Source organism: Atheta coriaria, unplaced genomic scaffold (genome assembly GCF_025399875.1).
Source record: "Atheta coriaria isolate IRGN ID8LTWV9N9 unplaced genomic scaffold, Caltech_Dcor_3.1 hic_scaffold_5_pilon, whole genome shotgun sequence".
Lineage (NCBI taxonomy): Eukaryota > Metazoa > Arthropoda > Insecta > Coleoptera > Staphylinidae > Dalotia > Dalotia coriaria.
This window is the reverse complement of record NW_027045447.1, coordinates 11,984,042-12,001,619: the sequence shown is the minus strand read 5'-3', so window position 1 is coordinate 12,001,619 and position 17,578 is coordinate 11,984,042. Positions and strand designations below refer to the sequence as shown.

General features: G+C 33.4%; 2 protein-coding genes across 4 annotated transcripts in view; both read left to right on the top strand.

Moving 5' to 3' along the window:
* The first annotated feature begins 890 nt into the window (after positions 1–890).
* LOC135791947 (KH domain-containing protein 3-like) overlaps positions 891–17,578 on the top strand; it is a 24,922-nt gene continuing 8,234 nt past the window's right edge. The window contains exons 1-2 of one of the 3 annotated variants that reach the window (XR_010548160.1): positions 891–1,102; positions 1,172–1,537. Coding sequence is in view for 1 of the 3 variants with exons in the window: in XM_065302554.1 (XP_065158626.1) it covers positions 1,070–1,102 (33 nt within the window). In the remaining 2 variants the exon portion in view is untranslated. Of the gene's footprint in view, positions 1,103–1,171; positions 1,538–17,578 lie in introns of those variants that run through there. The other 2 variants (XM_065302554.1, XM_065302557.1) reach the window with 2 other exon arrangements.
* Positions 1,661–3,991, top strand: LOC135791996 (uncharacterized). The gene is made up of 2 exons (XM_065302618.1): positions 1,661–1,685; positions 3,292–3,991. Exons 1-2 carry the CDS (start codon positions 1,661–1,663, stop codon positions 3,981–3,983), a joined length of 717 nt encoding a protein of 238 aa, XP_065158690.1. The 3' UTR covers positions 3,984–3,991.

The following is a 17,578-nucleotide window of genomic DNA, read 5'->3' as shown; positions in this document are numbered from 1 at the left end:
TTTAATTAGGGTTAAAAGCGTGGACAATGCGCAATTTATTAGAATTTCGGTGGATTTGCATGACGCGTGTGGGGAGATGTTATACTAACCATGATGGAATGGCTAAATGGTTCAAATGTTCTATTTTCGGCAACTGAGAGTAATTAATTTGGTGTTTTGTATCATTGAACAGCGCTGTTTGTTTATTTATTTGGGAGTGAAAGCAGTGATTAAAATAACGCTTCATTATGAATTAAAACCACAATTACAAAGGGTAATAATGATGACCATTGATTAAACTGAATGTTCGCTAGTGATTTATGATTAATTAAAATAAAATTACTAGTTTACTAATAATTAGTAATGAGAAATGGTAATAATACGCTTTAGCGCCCTCTCTGATTATATTATGCAACTATATTTACGACTAATATTTTATTTCCAATTTAACCTCAAATTTAACACCATTAAAATCAAAATATTCAAAATTTTAATTAATATTCTCATATTCTGGACAAAGATGAATACAATAAATTTGAAATAATCAAAATCTATCCAACCGTTCTTGAGTTATACACGCTGTAACTAACTTTACTAATTTTTTTTATACCTGATAATTTACAAATTCTTCTAGATGTTTTCAGCTTGAATTCACCGACTATAATAACCTTCAGTGACGCTGCACTTCTGAGTCACATGAGCGCAATCACGCGACGTGTTGCAACGTCGCACGTTCTGATTGGTCCAACATGCACACGTGATGCCAGTCATCGTCACGCACGCACGTCCGACGCGTCAACTCTACCTATACACCCCTTGTTTCTTCCACTGTGGACTATTCCATTCTCACTATTTCACTCTACATTCTACGACTTCTCTTATGTCATGTTTCATTTAAGTTTTCAGTAGTTTCCCAACACGTCAGTTACTAACCAACTTTCAGCGAACTAATACTTTTAATTTCAAACCATTTATATCAGTGATTGAGTGGTACGTAATGCAAGCGCATAAATAATGTGTGAAATTATTGCATTCGCCAAGTTTACCTGCAGTCATATTTGCTAAGTACTCGAGTTGTGAGAAGTTTGCAATGCTTCACGGTAATTCCGGGCATTTATCAGTGGTAAGATGTGGTATTTATTTAATATGATAAATTTCTAGCTTTAAATAACATTTATTATTTCAATTTTAGTGTTTTAGAAAAGAAATGTTGAAAAATATCAAAATGAATTATTTTTTTGTGAATATTTTGAATTGCTGCAACCCAATATACTCTACATTCTTTTCTTCTAAATTCACAATTGTAAAAGAAGTTGCATAGTACAAGTAAGAGATCAAGCTGAATATAATGCACTTTTCGCCTGCTTGTCCGATCCGCTTTTCCGGAAGCACCGAACTCCCTCGAGGAAGAATGATGGGTTAAGCGCATTAAGCGCACGTTAAGCACATTAACGGTTTTAAGCTCAAGTATAAATTGCACCACAATACGTGTCCCATCCACGATGCGCAATGATCAAAGACACGAATTATTACTCAGAAATGTATCCAATTGTGGTTTCATGCTAATTCATGTATGAGTAATAACTTAATTAATCAGTAACCTAAAGGTATACTGCTATTCAACTGTTTCTTGATATTTCAATTTTCCAGCTGAAAGTGTATGCACAATGTATCATGCGATATGCATCCGGAACAATCATTACGCGGTACTTAAACAAATTAAAATTTACACCCTGTTTTGCATGTGCTGGCACAGGTAGCAGCTCTCGTTCGGTTAACTGGCGCACCGCCTACGCCTACGCCTGCACCAACGCTCATAAAATTGCCCGCACAGCGTGGCCAACACCAACATAATTAACATAACTAATGGAAATTTATGAGTCAACTCCGGTGATGCAAAAAGAGAAGGTAAGTACCGATACATGCTGGATTTATGGCATGCAATTTTATTTATTCCTTGAATTCGTAATATTTGCGTGATTCAATGATAAATTAATAAATCACCGGATTGTATATTTATTTATCTATAATTTATTTCTATTGTCATGATTTATAATGCATTATAATAGAAAGTACGCAGTATTTAAATATTTTTCTATATTTAATTATAGAAATAATAGAAAATGTCTTTTTAGGCAATAAAAGAAATAAAAAAGAGGAAAATATGGAAATATAGTAAATTAAACAGTTTGGCAACAATAAAATCCCATGAAAGCAAGATTGATGTGTTTGATCGACCGATTGACTCGTTAAGTCATCAAACCCGACGAAAAAAACTGCGTCGGATTGATTTATGATGCCCGCACGCACCCACGCATATGTGTGTTATCACTCCCTAATACACATCATTTCCGTATTCCGGAAATATTTATCCATCTGATAGAATAAGAAAATATCATCTATTCAGATTCATACCAAAAATTTTCTCAAAATTTTCACATAATATATTGAAGCTTCATGTTTGTTACAAACTCTTCTTCCGACGGTTATATTTACGCTAAAGATAAGAATAATAATAAAAAGCAGTTTGAGCTTATTTGCTTCATGCTTGTCTTGCAAGTAAAGCTTGTTTAACGTTAAAAGGATTTGTTCTCGTTCAATTTTTTCAAACGTTATTCCGCGTTGCTCATAATATTCACTCTCGTCCCGTGAATCGTAAATACTCTTATATCCTCGCCGGGGTGAAACGTTTCGCTGACAATTCCCGCCGGAACGATTTTACATTTTGCAGAAATCCAATAAATTCTGGCGCAGTGTTATATCATATCACAAATGTTTACATGTTTGTATTTTAGTCACAAACGTGTTTTTCATGTCAAATAAAAACTTGCTCATACATATTTAAAGAAAAAGTGAAAATATGAATTTTCACACTTTTCAATATCATTCACGCAGAGGAAAAAAAAAACAATTTAAATAATTTATAGTAAGTAAATAAAACTGGTTTTATTTTTATTTGGTATTGAGTGTATAGTGAATGGTAAGAAGATGGTTTTAATGCAAACTGTGCATAAATCTTGTATGCGTTGCTCAATGTAACAAATAAATGTATGCATTCTTTATGTGACGAAAATTATGTAACAGTTTCGAAATATTTATCTTTTGTGAGTATAAAAGATGAAAAAGTTAAATATTATCATCAGTTTGAGTTTGTTTAACCAAAAGTGTACAACAAAAATCGAAAAATGCGTTTTGCTTCTGTAAGATTACCAATAATTGTTATTATTTATATTATTTATACAAATAATGTTTTTTTTAAATTTTATTATAGATTTTTGTCATTTTATGACAATTGATTCATCCATGGATTAGGCCCTGTCCCTCAAGACTACTACGGCCCACCAAGATACCAGCCCCCACCACAAATCAACCAATGGAACACCTGGACCCCTCAACAACCTCAACAACCCCAACAACCTCAAATCATCCGTGTCCCCGTTCAAGTCCCCCAACCATACCCAGTCTACGTCGAAAAGAAAGTACCTGTACACATTCGTGTACCAGTACCACAACCCTACCCTGTTCATGTAACAAAAGAAGTGAAAGTACCTGTGCAGGTACGTGTCCCCCAACCGTATCCCGTACAAGTCGAAAGGAAAGTTCCGGTACGTGTAGAAGTACCAGTACGTGTCCCAGTTTACGTCCGACAGCCATACCCGGTGAGAGTAGAGGTACCAGTGACTAGGAACGTACCGTACCCTGTTCAAGTCATCAAAGAAGTGAAGGTACCCGTGCATGTACCACAACCACAACCGTATCCAGTGCATGTTACAAAAGAAGTAAGAGTACCAGTTGAGGTTAAGGTACCTGTAAGAGTGGAGGTACCCAAGCCGTATCCTGTGCAAGTAAAGGTTGAAGTACCAAAACCATACCCGGTTTATATCAGGGTACCGCAACAACCGGAGAGGCCACAGATTCCGGATAGTTATTATCGTCGTGAACAGGTTAAGGACACCTATGGTCAACCTGGATTTATCCCTGGACAACCATTAAATTATTATTAATTTATTTATGTTCATGCTTATTTATGCATTTTTTAAATAAATAAATAATAACTTAAAATGTTTAGTTTTATTTTAGACTTTTGACCGCGATTTCGTCCCAGTTGTGTTTAAAAAAATGTAATTTGTTTTTACTCTCTTGTTCTAGACATAGTATGTGTCAATTCTATCAATAAGATTCGCAATTTTATTTTAAACAAATTAATTATATAAAGAATTACTAATAATGCACTTTAACACGCCATCTCGGATTCAACTATTTAACTATAACTACGATTGATTCTCAATGCCAACTTTTATCTTATAGAAAAAGGCTGTTTTTAGAGTTTTCCCGGCAATTATTCAAATTTTTCTCGCTGTAAGAACCATCCTTAGACTTTAACAAACATTAAAAAAGAACTTGGCCAAATTGGTGTAGGCGTTGTTGAGTTATGCGCTTACCAACAGACTTTACGATTCATTTTTATATTATACATGAAGTTATGATATATTGTGCAACAGCGCCACCTTTGATTGAATAACAATATCAATGTGTTTGTTTTCGAAATTAAATTACACAGAACTAAACGTTAGCGTTACGCGAGTGCAAGTGTGATTAATTAAAGTTAATTTCTAATTTAAGTTTGCGCACGCTGCGAAATTCGTTCGTTTTCCACGCGCGCGCGCCGCGCCGCATGTAAAACGGCGGAAAACATTTGTGTGTGCTTTTGAACTCATTGTTTGTAAGTTGCAATTTAATCAACGTGTGCTGCAAAGTGTACGCAAACCACTTGAAACACGCTTGAAGGTAGTCGGCTCTCTTACAGCACCACTCGACACAATCAAACAATTTGCGTGCGCGAACGTCATTGCCAGCGCGTGCAAATCACGAAATATTTCGCGATAACGAGATACAGATAATGGAAGATAATGGAGAACATTATATCATTAGTGGATGGGATGTTTCTTTTGTTTTAATTAGCCAAATGTTGCGGGTTCCTTGACCTGATTAGATTAATATAATAGGGCACAGATTGTAGTTGGGTAAATATTTTGTGCAGTATTTTGATCAAAAAGAACAAAGTGTTAGTTACAACATTTATAACTCAAGAACGGATTGATAGATTTTGATGATTTATGATTTATAGGATACTTTTTGACTTAGAAAAAAGAATAATTATTAAAATATTCAAAATTATGATGTACAGGGTGTAAAATAAGCGTTGAAAGTTGATATGTCCATTTAATCATAGTTATAGTTGAATATTTGCCTCCCAGATGGCGCAAAAGTGCATTATTAGCTTTTATTATTTTTTAAAACAAAATTGCAAATTTTATATTGAAATTTCCACACTTATGTAATATATTTGGCAAGTAGCGCCATCTAACGAGTGTTTCTTTAAATAAAACATTTTAATTGAATGTAAGCACCGTAATGAACCCGCAAACGTAGATTCAGCGCAAGATACTAATGAGGCAAAATGAAACATTTTAATGAGTTAAAATTAAATACTTTTAGCAAATACTCAAAACTTCCTAATTTTTACCCCAAAATGTTTTGTTTTTATATTTTCTAAAATATTTATAAACCCTAATATTGTTAGAAACTGTAATTTTGTTTACAAAACTTTTCACAGCTTTCAATACTTTTTTCTAACTTTTACCGTTAAACTTTTATATTTTGCTTTATCAAGAAAAGATTTACGTCACTGCAGCAGAGCTTTCGATGCAGGACGTGGCTAATTCACTACATTCTGGCAAATACCAACAAAACAAACAAAACTCAAAGCTCCGTCTCGGGAGACTTCAGAAAACCTAAAACTAAACGTGTGTTACTAAACACGTAAGTATTTTCAAGCTTACGTAAGCTTAAAATGCCAATGAGATGCTGGTTTGTAAAGTAATAGACTTTGAAATTCACTTTAAAACCGGAAGTAAATATTTAAGCACTTTTCAAGTCGCAAAGTAATTGAAAACGTTTGAAAATGCAAAACTACATTTAGTTTTATTGCTGCTGTGTGCGCATTTGAGGAGATATAATTTATTTAAAAAGTCGTCGAGTATCCATTTTGGGATCAATTTATGCACGTCATATTTTATTGATGAATTGGTGTCAAGTCCCATTTGCGCCTTCCGGAGAAAACCTACGCGTGAGACGTGCCCGGAAAGTATGCAGGCACTTAAAATATGCGACAACAAATTCCCGGAATAAAATAGATAACAGTTACCATTACGAACTAGTATGGCACGTGCATATTGTGAACATGTGAAAATTCAAATTCCAAAACTTGCATTCTTGCATAAATATTTTCCTGTAATTCCTTTACTTTATATGTTTGAGACATTTACGTTAACTCCAACATAAGTTATATCTATAATATAAAACGAATCGCAAAATCTGTTGGTAAGCGCATAACTCAACAACGCTTTGACCAATTTGGCCAATTCTTTTTTAAAAAGTTTGTTAAAGTCCAAGGTTGATTTTACGACGAGAAAATTTTAAATAATTGACAGGAAAACCCTAAAACAGCACTATTCTATATGAAAAAGTTGGCAATGAGTTTCAATCATAGTTATAGTTAAATAGTTGAATCCAAGATGACGCGCTGAAGTGCATTATTAGCAATCCCTACTAATATTATAAATGCGAAAGTCCTGATGTTTGTTACACTTTCACGCAAAAACTACTTAACCGATCATCATGAAAATTTGTACACATATTCTTAGTGGTCCCCGAATGGTTATAGGCTACTTTTTATTTAATAAAAAAATTATTTTTAAATAAAATAAAGAAATCGTTTAGCCAATAATACCTCTGCATCTGGCTATTTGACTGCTTTAACGCCATCTAGCATTCCAGCAATGAAGCTCAAACCTAAGTACTATAGTACCATCACACTGTATTATCACACTGTATTACCGACAGCTACGTCAACATCAAATCCAATTGACTACACTATGGAGACTGTACACTATACTTCCATAGACTATACTTTCAATCATTTTAAACTTCCCGCCATTCTACTTCATTGTTACTTCTTCTGTGACTACAGACGCGTACGGAAGCAACTTCATTATTTTAGATATTCGCGAGCGAAGCCGCGGGTTAAAAGCTAGTTCTTTATATAATTAATTTCTTTAAAATAAAATTGCGAATCATATTGATAGAATTGACACATACTATATCTAGAACACAATAGTAAAACGAATTACATTTTTATTAAACACTACCGAGACAAAGTCGAGGGCAAAAGCTAGTTTTTAATAAATGCAAATCTTTTGTTTTGTTTTATTTTATTGTAAATCCGCACAAATACTTAAAACGTACTGAAGTGTTAAGTCTCACATAATTTCCACCACTTAGTATCACTTTGCATTACTTTGCATCACGTTTCCGCAGTGAGCAGCCGGCACACGCATCTCGTTAAACCGAGCATCTTCAACGGCGATTTTCGGGTGTCGGCTGTTGGGGTGCCTAAGACGCGTTTTCTAATGCGATTTGAATAATGCCGTCAAACCAAACTTGCGCGCAAATCGTGCCCGCTGCCATTACACTGGATTTTCGCTCACTAAAGCTTTGTGTTTGTTACTTTTCCAGCAGAGTCTCGCCAGACTCTAACACAATTAATACCATTAAGAATAATGCAGTGCACAAAGACGCGTCAATAATTTAATTTAATCTACAAATTGAAACAGAATAGACAATTTTACACAAACATAACCTCAACGTCTTAATCCAATGGAAAGTTTATCGTAGGAGTATAATATAATAGCTGCGAGGTGTATCTTACAACTCAATATCTTATCAGGAAAGTTTCGGCGCCACATTTGAGGCTGAAGAGTTGAGGTTATGTGGATTTACGTTATCGCATCCGATACAGGCGGGAGGCCGGAAACATGGATGTCTGTGTCAATATACACTATACCAATACAGGATACTGTAGTATATTGTATCAAAGTTTACATTTTATGCTATAATTAGGCCATTCGACATCATACAAGTATATATGAAATCAATAATTATCTTTCACAGGAAAATACGTACAATAGAATTTATGGGATGATAAAATTTTATTGTCTTGTTATTAATTCCATGTCAAACACAATTCAGTTTACTTTGCCATTTCTATACATTAATCCACCGTAATATTTTGGCACGGTTTTGAGACACAAAAAGTGATATTTTATACTTAGACTGCCAAAACCGTGACTAAAGTGCTTTAGTCACGGGCTTAAATCACGGGGTTACATTTCACAGTTTTTTTGCGAGTGAATGTCGAAGATTTAAAATAAAAACTACTACAAATACTTCAACCAATTTTCATCTCTTTTTTAACACCCTGTATAATATAATTTGTAGTATTTTAATACTTATTCTCCTTTTCTTGACCAAGACTAATCTAACCAATTATAAATAATCAAAATTTGTCCAGTCGTTCTTGAGTTATAAACGTTTTAACTAACACAACTTGGCTTTATAAATACAAATAGAAACTAACCCGATTACTTACTGTTTCTATTACTATTATTTTATTATTCTACGAATTATTCTCCACCTTTATGCAAATATAATAAAATATGCAAGCCAATAGATAAAGTACAAAAATGTATTGAACTCCTACACGTTCCAAAATAGATCCAACGTGTGTCCGCGCTAAAAAATGCAAATAAAAACCCTGCTGCTGGCCATGAAAGCGTGTAACATGCATTCTGATTTTGCGATTTTTTCCCTGACGCTTCCTCACTCTTTTATGCCATCCGTTCGGTTCGGATTTGCCTCTCGTGACTGAACAGTCAACAATGCACTCACACTACTTGCGTGTGTATGTCCACGCGTCCTGCTGGATCCAGACCATCGGACAATATGCTTGGTCGAGATCGAGTTCGACATATGAATGCAAATATCATTTTCTTTTGCATGAAAACATACAGTGTGGATGCGGATATAAAACTCGCAACCTTTTTATACTTTACTACTTTTAGATTTTATATATATTATGAAAAAGTACTTAAAAAAGTTTAGTACCGCATCCACGCTGCAAGAATAAATTATTTGAGTTAAGTAGTACGCGCTGGGTTTGTGAAGCATAGTGTAGTCGAATTGCTGACTGAATTTTGTATCTTACCACGAAGGGTTGTTTGGAGTAAAAATTAATGTACGCTCCGGCGGATTTCCCAAGTGTTTAAATACGGGAAGCTGGAAAAACCTAAACCGCTTAAATATTACGAATTATGCCCTGGAGTTTGAAAATTCGGAATGAAAACTTTCTTAGAATAATATTATAAATGCCATAACTAACAAACAACAGGCACGTAGAGAAAAAGAAATTTATCTTCGTATTTTTGACATTTTTGACGTTTGGATATTGGTCATAAATGCCAATAAACATCTCGGTAGATAAAAGCAATAATCGCAAAAGTTAAACGTTTCACGCAGGAAAATCGTGCGTAGAGGGTCGAGAAATAGTCGTGGAAAACACGCTCGTTATGCGATGCCACGTTTACTAAGCTGCGGAAAGCAATAAAAAGCATAAAACGAAGGAAATCTTGTCAAAAAAATGTCTACGGATGAAGTATCAAGCAAAAAACACATTTTACCGATGTAAAAAATCAAATAAAATAGTTTTTCTTGAATTAAAAATTAATTCCACAACTTTTTACGTAAAAATTTTAATAATATTCTTAATTTTAATACAATTATTAAATAAAAAATGCAAATAATGCACTTTAATGCCATCTATGATAAAATTATATAACTAAAACAATAATTAAATTCATACCAAGTTTCATCCCTTATTTAACACCCTTACAGTAAAAATTATCCTACCAAACTTCTTGAGATTACTCTCTAGACTAAGTTTAAACTTGTCTGAAAATTTTATCAAAATAACTCCAACCGTTTTGGAAATAAAATGAAATAAAGTAAAAAATTATAAATTTAAAAATAATTTCATCACGAATAATTCAACATTTTTCACTTTCTATACGATGACTAGACGAAAATTATTCTGCCCTAGTTTTAATCTGAATAAATTCATACGAAATGCAGTTAAATTTCTTCAGATGACTCTTGTAAGTTTCTTTAAACTTGTGAATAATCTCGCGCACGCTTTTGATGTAATCGTAATTTACAAGTGTTTTACATATCATTCACTCATTCGCGCATTCGCAAGAGCGCAATCTGAGAATTCTCATACCTACGAGAGAAAAAAAAAGACGATCCACGCCGCGTGTCGTGACGAAAAATGCAAATGTCGGCGTTCGTCGTCCGAGATTTGAATAATTCACATCGGACACGCCCGACGGATCATCTTACTTTCCTCTCACTGAATTATAAAACTTATAAAAACTTAGAAAACCAAGATGAAATGAATATTTAAATACTCGTAAACTTAATAAACTAAATCGTAAATTTAAAGATCTACGTAGAAGGTCTAGACGGTTGACAATTTATTAGATTTTAACTACTTTTTATGGTTAGATAATCGAAAAGATTTTTTTTATGTACTTGATTATATCTAGTTTTAGCTAGTTTTAAAAATAATAATTTTTATCAAAAGTAATAATATTTAATTTAAATTTAGGCAAATGTGCAAGCGCAAGCTCCACCCCGTGACTAATGTCCGTGACTAAAGTACTTTAATCACGGAATTAACCATCCGTGTATAAATTACCTCATTTTGTGTCTTAAAATCGTAGAAAAGCGCGTAAAAATTGGTGCTTTAAAAGTAAAAGTAGAAAAAAATTACTTTTTGTTAGTTTCTTCTGAATAACTCATAAACGGTTTAAATAATAATAAAAATTGTTTCACTTTTTAATTCTAAATAAATTTCTTGATAAAATCACAAAAAGATTTAGTTGTTAAAAGACTCGTACAAAAAGTTATTGATAAATAAAGATAAATTGTATTCAAAACAAGAAATTAAATAGTTATCAATAAATCATTAATATTATTTGATTCATCATTTAATATCCACTAAAAATATTATTATTATAATTTGATTAGTTTATGAATAATTAATAACTGTTTCTCTGCGCCTATTACAACACCATTCAAACATTAAATCACTAAAACTACTAAAACTATTAAAATATTCTTTCTGCGTTTAGCAATGAATAAATTTACATTCAATTAACATTAAACTCATATTCAAGTTTATAACCAACTGTCCAGTTTCGACTACTTAATTGATGGTAATGATAGTTATGTTGATTTAACTAATTTATCTCTAGCTTCTGGTGTTGTCTTTAATTCTCCATTTTTAGTTTTGAACTGGAATGCGAATGAGCGAACAGGCGGCTGTTCAACGGCTCATAATTCGTGTTCGTTCGCATTATTCGTATTCATCACGCTGTCCGTCGGCGCTTTTTCCAATAAAGGATGTAAGCGAGCGGCGGGAGAAAATACCAGCGGATACCTGCGAATTCGATGTGATGCATGTCCGTGGGGAACAATTACGCACGTGGAATTATTACAGACACGGCACACAACTGGGTAATTCCAGCACGTTTGGAATATAGAATGGAAATTGACTGCATAATGTGTAATATGTAATGTAAACTGAGAGAAAAAAGTCAAAAGTTGAAATGAATCAGAAATTGTTTGAACTTTAAGTATTTTTTTATTAAAAAATAAACTATTCATGATTAAATGCGTATTATTGATAAAAATGATAAAATTTTAAAATATTGAATAGGAAAATTAAATATTTTAAGTTTTTAGGAATTTTTTTCGGAAATTTAAAAATAACATGACCAAACTAATATCATAAATGTGAATGTCGGTTTGTTTGTTTGTTTGTGCGGCTTTCCCGCAAAAACCACAGAAGCAATTTTAATAAATTTTGGCATAAAGTTAGTTTAGACCGAGGAAAAGCAAATAGACTACTGTTTGTCCCAAAAATATAACATACAGCGTGTAAAATAAGGCATAAAAGTTGAATTCACGTTAAAATGTCAAAATACATAATTTTTCATAATTATAAAAATATTTATTGATTAAAATTACAACAAATTATGAAGATGCCCTCTGGGCGAAACATGTCAAACTCAACAAAAACCTGTAAATCCAAAAAATCACGTTGTAATTTTAATCAATAAATATTTTTATATTTATAAAAAATAACATGGATTACGTATTCACCAAAGAAAGTAATAAACATAATTTTTCCTTAAATACGCACTAAAACTACTAAAAAACAACTAAATATAACCTATAAGTGTGATTTATGACTAAATCAACCATCCAAATCGAAATCCCATTAGAAATAAACAATTACCAATTATTACAAATTCCCTCCGAGTAAAAACCGATCACGCAACACGCTTGAACCGCTTGAAAGCTTTGAAAGCACTGTTTGCCGCATGCCCGCATAGTGCAGACGTTCTATTGCGGACAATAACGGATATAATTAATTGGAAAAGCCGAGGCGCGGGCGAGACCATGCCAGAACGCTTCGAGCTGCGCCGAGAGCCGCCGCAGGACTCTCGCACAGGACACTCCCACGACTTGCCATCTGGCGTGCCGCATCCTTTAATGCCGCGATTGCAAGGCGATTATTTTCATGAATTTATGTGCCAACCCTATCCGGCCGAGCCCCGCACGAAGACGAATACAATGGATCTATTCACTTGCAGGTAGTGGCGTCGACTTACTCGCAAGAAAGTAATGAATTAAGTCATTAATCATCAAGTGTCGATTTACACTACTTGATGCACTGTGAGTAAACAAATACTAATAGGAAGTTTCAGTTTTATAATTCCTTCGCCTGAAGAGGAAGGCTTAGCCTTCGAAATGCGCATCGCGACATTAAAGTTATTTGTGAGACGGGGTTTTTAAACTTCCTATTAGTATCAAGTGTCGATAAAAAATAATAATTTAGGGTTAATTTCTGCCCTAAAAGTATGAAATTTGAAGCGGTATCTATTGAAAAATAGCTGGGGAAGCAAAATATTCAGTTTTATTAAAAAAAAATAGCGTTTTATGAATTATTAATTGAATTTAAAAAGGTTTTTACTTAAAACTAAATTTTTACTCTTTATGGAACTTTTTTTTAAATTTTAACTTGTATAACGCAAGTTTTTCACGGTTTTAAAATACAAAAAGTGATACTTTAATCACGGGTGGTCAAAGCCGTGGCTAAAGTACTTTAGTCATGGACTTTAGTCACGGGTGGAACTACTAATAGCAAAAAATACACAATTAACCAATTTTCTTGCGTTTTCACTCATTTTTTCAAAAATTTTAAATATAAAATATCAATATTTCCAAAAATCAAGAAAAAATCCATTCTCACATTTACAAAAAAACATAAAATTAAAAAAACATCATAAAATATTTAATAAAAACTCACCCTTTAAACTTCTCTTTATCTCCCTGGCGCTTCTAAAATAAAGAAATGAAATATTAAAACGTGTTTTCATGATGATGATTGTGTGGTACAAATTCATTGCGATTATGAATATGCGGGCGAGAAGCGATAATAGCCCAACCGTAATAAGGGTTTAATTAAATCTTAATGCGTAGGTGACTGAGGTCTGACTAGGGTTGCAAGTTGAGACCATGAGCCCAAGTCGAGTGAAGAATCCTTCGTGTACTTTGTGTCCTCTACGTTTCAGTCCTATCTAAACGCGCACACAGCCGCCTAGTCGCCACATGCGTGATTTACTTAGCAACAGCCTACGAGTCTACGGCTGGAATTAATTGCATTTACCCGCCGAGCTAACAATTACATGTTTCTGACTTGGAAATTACATTTGTTCAAGGAAAATTGATTTGAAAATGATTAAAATTTAAGGTTTCCACGAAATAATTGTAAGAACACGGAGAAAAACATTTTTAGATGAAAGTTTGACTAAGTAACAATAGAATAAAAATTAATTTAATAAATTTTAATCAAAAATAGAGGAGATATAAGCATTTAAACAAGAAAAAACGTAAAAATTGATTTTTTTGTTAATAATTAACATTCTATCACCAATAAAGTAATAATTTTTCTTTTATTTAATAGTTTTTTACTTAAAAAATGTAAAAAATTCAAACTGTTTCCGTTTATTTCTGCAATTAAAGAAAAAAATCCAAACTAAACCACCGAGGTTAAAGTCTCGATAGAGTGCAACTTAATGAAGTAGTTTAAATGCATTGAGACTAAATTATGCACGCGTTTGAGAGTCTCTAAAGTGACCACCGTTTTCAATTAGTCACTTCTGCCATTGCATTGCTTCCCATTGCATGACAAAAGCAAGCAACCAGCACTACAACGAAAAAACCTCGCGTCTAACAGAAACAAATATTTACTTTACAAGTTTAGTTCAAGTTTACCCGTCTAGACTAATATATTTTCATCTTATCTTGTATCTACTGCTATAAATGGCAACATGCTTTGTGGTTTGCATATTTTATAACCTCACTTTATTTTTACCATTCATCATAACCTCAAAATGTACAAAATCACACATGTTATTAGACATATGAAGGTTTATTTTGCGTTGAATTGTGTTTTAATATAAGATTAATGTAATGTGTCTGATGTGTGTACACGCTGGCGAATTTAATAAGCGCAGTGTAATGATTTATTAATAATACGATGCCCGTCTAAAGTTGCCGGGCTAAACTCGATGTACGACAAAAAGTTTCGACCGCAATGTGAGCGTTATACTCTCGAAATTTATCGCATAAAATCCCTCAACGTGAATGCGGGTTAAAGTTCGATGTTTCGTTAACAAGTTTGTGAAATATGTGTGAAAATGCGAACATTTAAGATGGATCAACCGATGAAAAAAATCCTAACCTACAAAAGTGTCAAATAAAAAAGTTCTGGATTGAATTTTTAAAAGTTTAAGTGGATTTATATCAGAAAAGACAGAAATGTATATTAAATATATTAAGAAAAACTTACTGTTTTTAGAAGTGTATCAAAAGAAACACTATTTAAATTAATATTTGAATGAGTTGAGTTTTTAAGATTTGTGAAAGTTGTGCGCGGAGACTTGACCAGCGTCAGTTGGAATAGTTCACTTCGAGGGGAGTAAAGTAGATACAGCGCCAGATGCGGCGTTTTTATGTACTACTAGTTACTGTATTTTTCATTAAAAAAATAAGATGGCATTGCGTACAAGTATAAAGTTAATTCAAAATAAATAAATTAATTATTTCTAAAGCTAATTGTTGTTTAAGATTCTCCAGAGTATACTAATGATAATTACTCAACAAAACTCAACAAACAACAAACTTTTATTAAACATCAACTCAACTTTTAATTCTTTTTCTTAATAAATACAAAAATACGTGTTTAATTGGTTGCCTAATGTGCAACTAATAAAGTGACTATAATTTAAACCGTCAGTAGGAATAATTTACTTCGAGGGGAGTAAAGGTAATGACAGCGCCACATGCGGCATTTTATGAATCACTAGTTACTATATTTTTAATAGAAATATCCAGATGTCATTGAGTAAATTCAGAAGTGGATAAATTAATTATCCAATTGAATAATTTGACTAATCGAGTTATTAAGCTCGCCATCGCTTTGCATTTCATTACATTACGCAACGAAACGGTGTGTTTACTACTCCAACGCGTGCATAAATTAATGGTGTATTAATAGTTAAAGCTCTCAGTTCAATCTGCGTCTGTTATTGGATTATTTCGACGCAAATTATCACGAGTTCCTTAATCTCAGTTTGCTGTTTCAAGCGGCGGTTGTTTCGGCTTCCTAGTTTAAAGTGCAATTTGGGTAAATTGCTTCCATACGCCCCCGAGAGTTTGCTTTATGTTTGGACCCAACAAACGGCTGAAATATTCAAATGTATGCAAAAATACTACAACTAAGTAAGTTAAATTATTGAATAATATAATTGTGTTACCAATAATGTTCTAATTGAGTTATCATACTCCTACTGTCATACTGTTACAGTGGGAGTATTTAATTTGTTCTTTTGAAGTTTGTAATTTAAGTCAATGTCAAAGTCAAATTGGAATCATCGAAGACAAGCAGAAATTCCACGCTGATAGAATTGGAATCATGCGCTCGGGGGCGAATTGTAAAATGTTCGAATGTCGGATAGTTAGCATGCTCAAAGTTGGCATGTAACCGCATTTCGAGTCAGTCTTAACGTCGTGCAAAAGTCGAAGCAAACTCTCGGGACTCTTGGGAGAACGTGTTTCATGTCTTCACGCTGCCAACAGCGCGTCGACACTTGGAATTTGTTACGATTCATAAACGCAATACGCAATCTACGAGTAGATACAAGTAAGTTTTCATTAAAAAATTAATTAAAACGTCATCTTTACGTAATTACTGTATGTTTTTATCAAAAGAAATTGTTTTAATGTGTAAAATATGCAAATATAAACAAATTTATGTTTTTCATAAATAAATTTATTAAGAACTAGCTTTAACCCGCGGCTTAGCTCGCGAATATCTAAAATAATGAAGTTGCTTCCGTACGCGTCTGTAGTCACAGAAGAAGTAACAATGAAGGAATGGCGGGAAGTTTAAATGGCTGAAAGTATAGTCTGTTAAAGTATAGTGCGTAGCTCCATAGTGTAGTCAATTGATTTACGTTGACGTAGCTGTCGGTAATACAGTGTGATAATACAGTGTGATGGTACCATAGTACTTAGGTTTGAGCCTATCGGGTTGAATGTTATGATGGCGTTATAGTAGCCAAAGAGCCAGGATGCAGAGGGGCATTGGCTGGCTAAACAATTTTATTTTATTTAAAAATAATTTTTTATTAAATAAAAGTAGCCTATAACTATTCGGGGACCACTAAGAATATGTGGTACAAATTCTTCATGATGATTGCTAAGTAGTTTTGCGTGAAAGTGTGTCAAACATCAGGATTTTCGCATTTATAATATTAGTAGGGATGAACAACGTGATAAGCTTCTTACCGCAAAAAATCGTGATTAAGAATTCTTCAATGCTGGAATGCTAGATGGCGTTAAAGTAGTCAAATAGCTAGATGCCGAGGTATTATTGGCTAAACAATTTCTTTATTTTATTTAAAAAATATTTTTTTTTATTAAATAAAAAGTAGCCTATAACCATTCGGGGACCACTAAGAATATGTGTACAAATTTTCCTGATGATCGGTTAAGTAGTTTTTGCGTGAAAGTGAAACAAACATCAGGACTTTCGCATTTATAATATTAGTAGGGATTGCTCAAAATTGCACTTTTTTAATTTTTGACTAAAAACGCTCTCAGTAAAAATACATTTATACAGTTAAAGTCTTTAGACAGACATTTTTTGATTTTATTATTAACGCGACATGCCAATTTCCGTTACGTCTTCGATGCGCATTTGGGTTGATGGGATTCGACGACGTGAAGTTTCTCCCCTCTTTTGCCCGTTTGCTGCTGCTGCATTTTTCTCCCTGTGCAACTGGAGGGACCGGGATGGTCGATTGATATTACCTTCACATTTCTACCTACATCACCCGTGCTGAGCCGACGCCAAGTTGCGTTCGGGGGAGCAAAATGTGATTGCGTCGACTTTTTCCGAACAGTATCAACAATTTTCCACAAAACGCCACGAAAATCCTCGGAATAAAAGAAAAACACTATTTTTTATGTTTGTAATAAAATATACTAATCTTTATCTTTTGTTTCA

Excerpts from the sequence above, each read along its gene's own strand:
- LOC135791996 (XM_065302618.1), top strand. The coding sequence starts at position 1,661 with ATGCATCCGGAACAATCATTACGCG. Across the intron at positions 1,686-3,291 it reads TCCGGAACAATCATTACGCG|GCCCTGTCCCTCAAGACTAC; the intron begins GTACTTAAACAA and ends TCCATGGATTAG.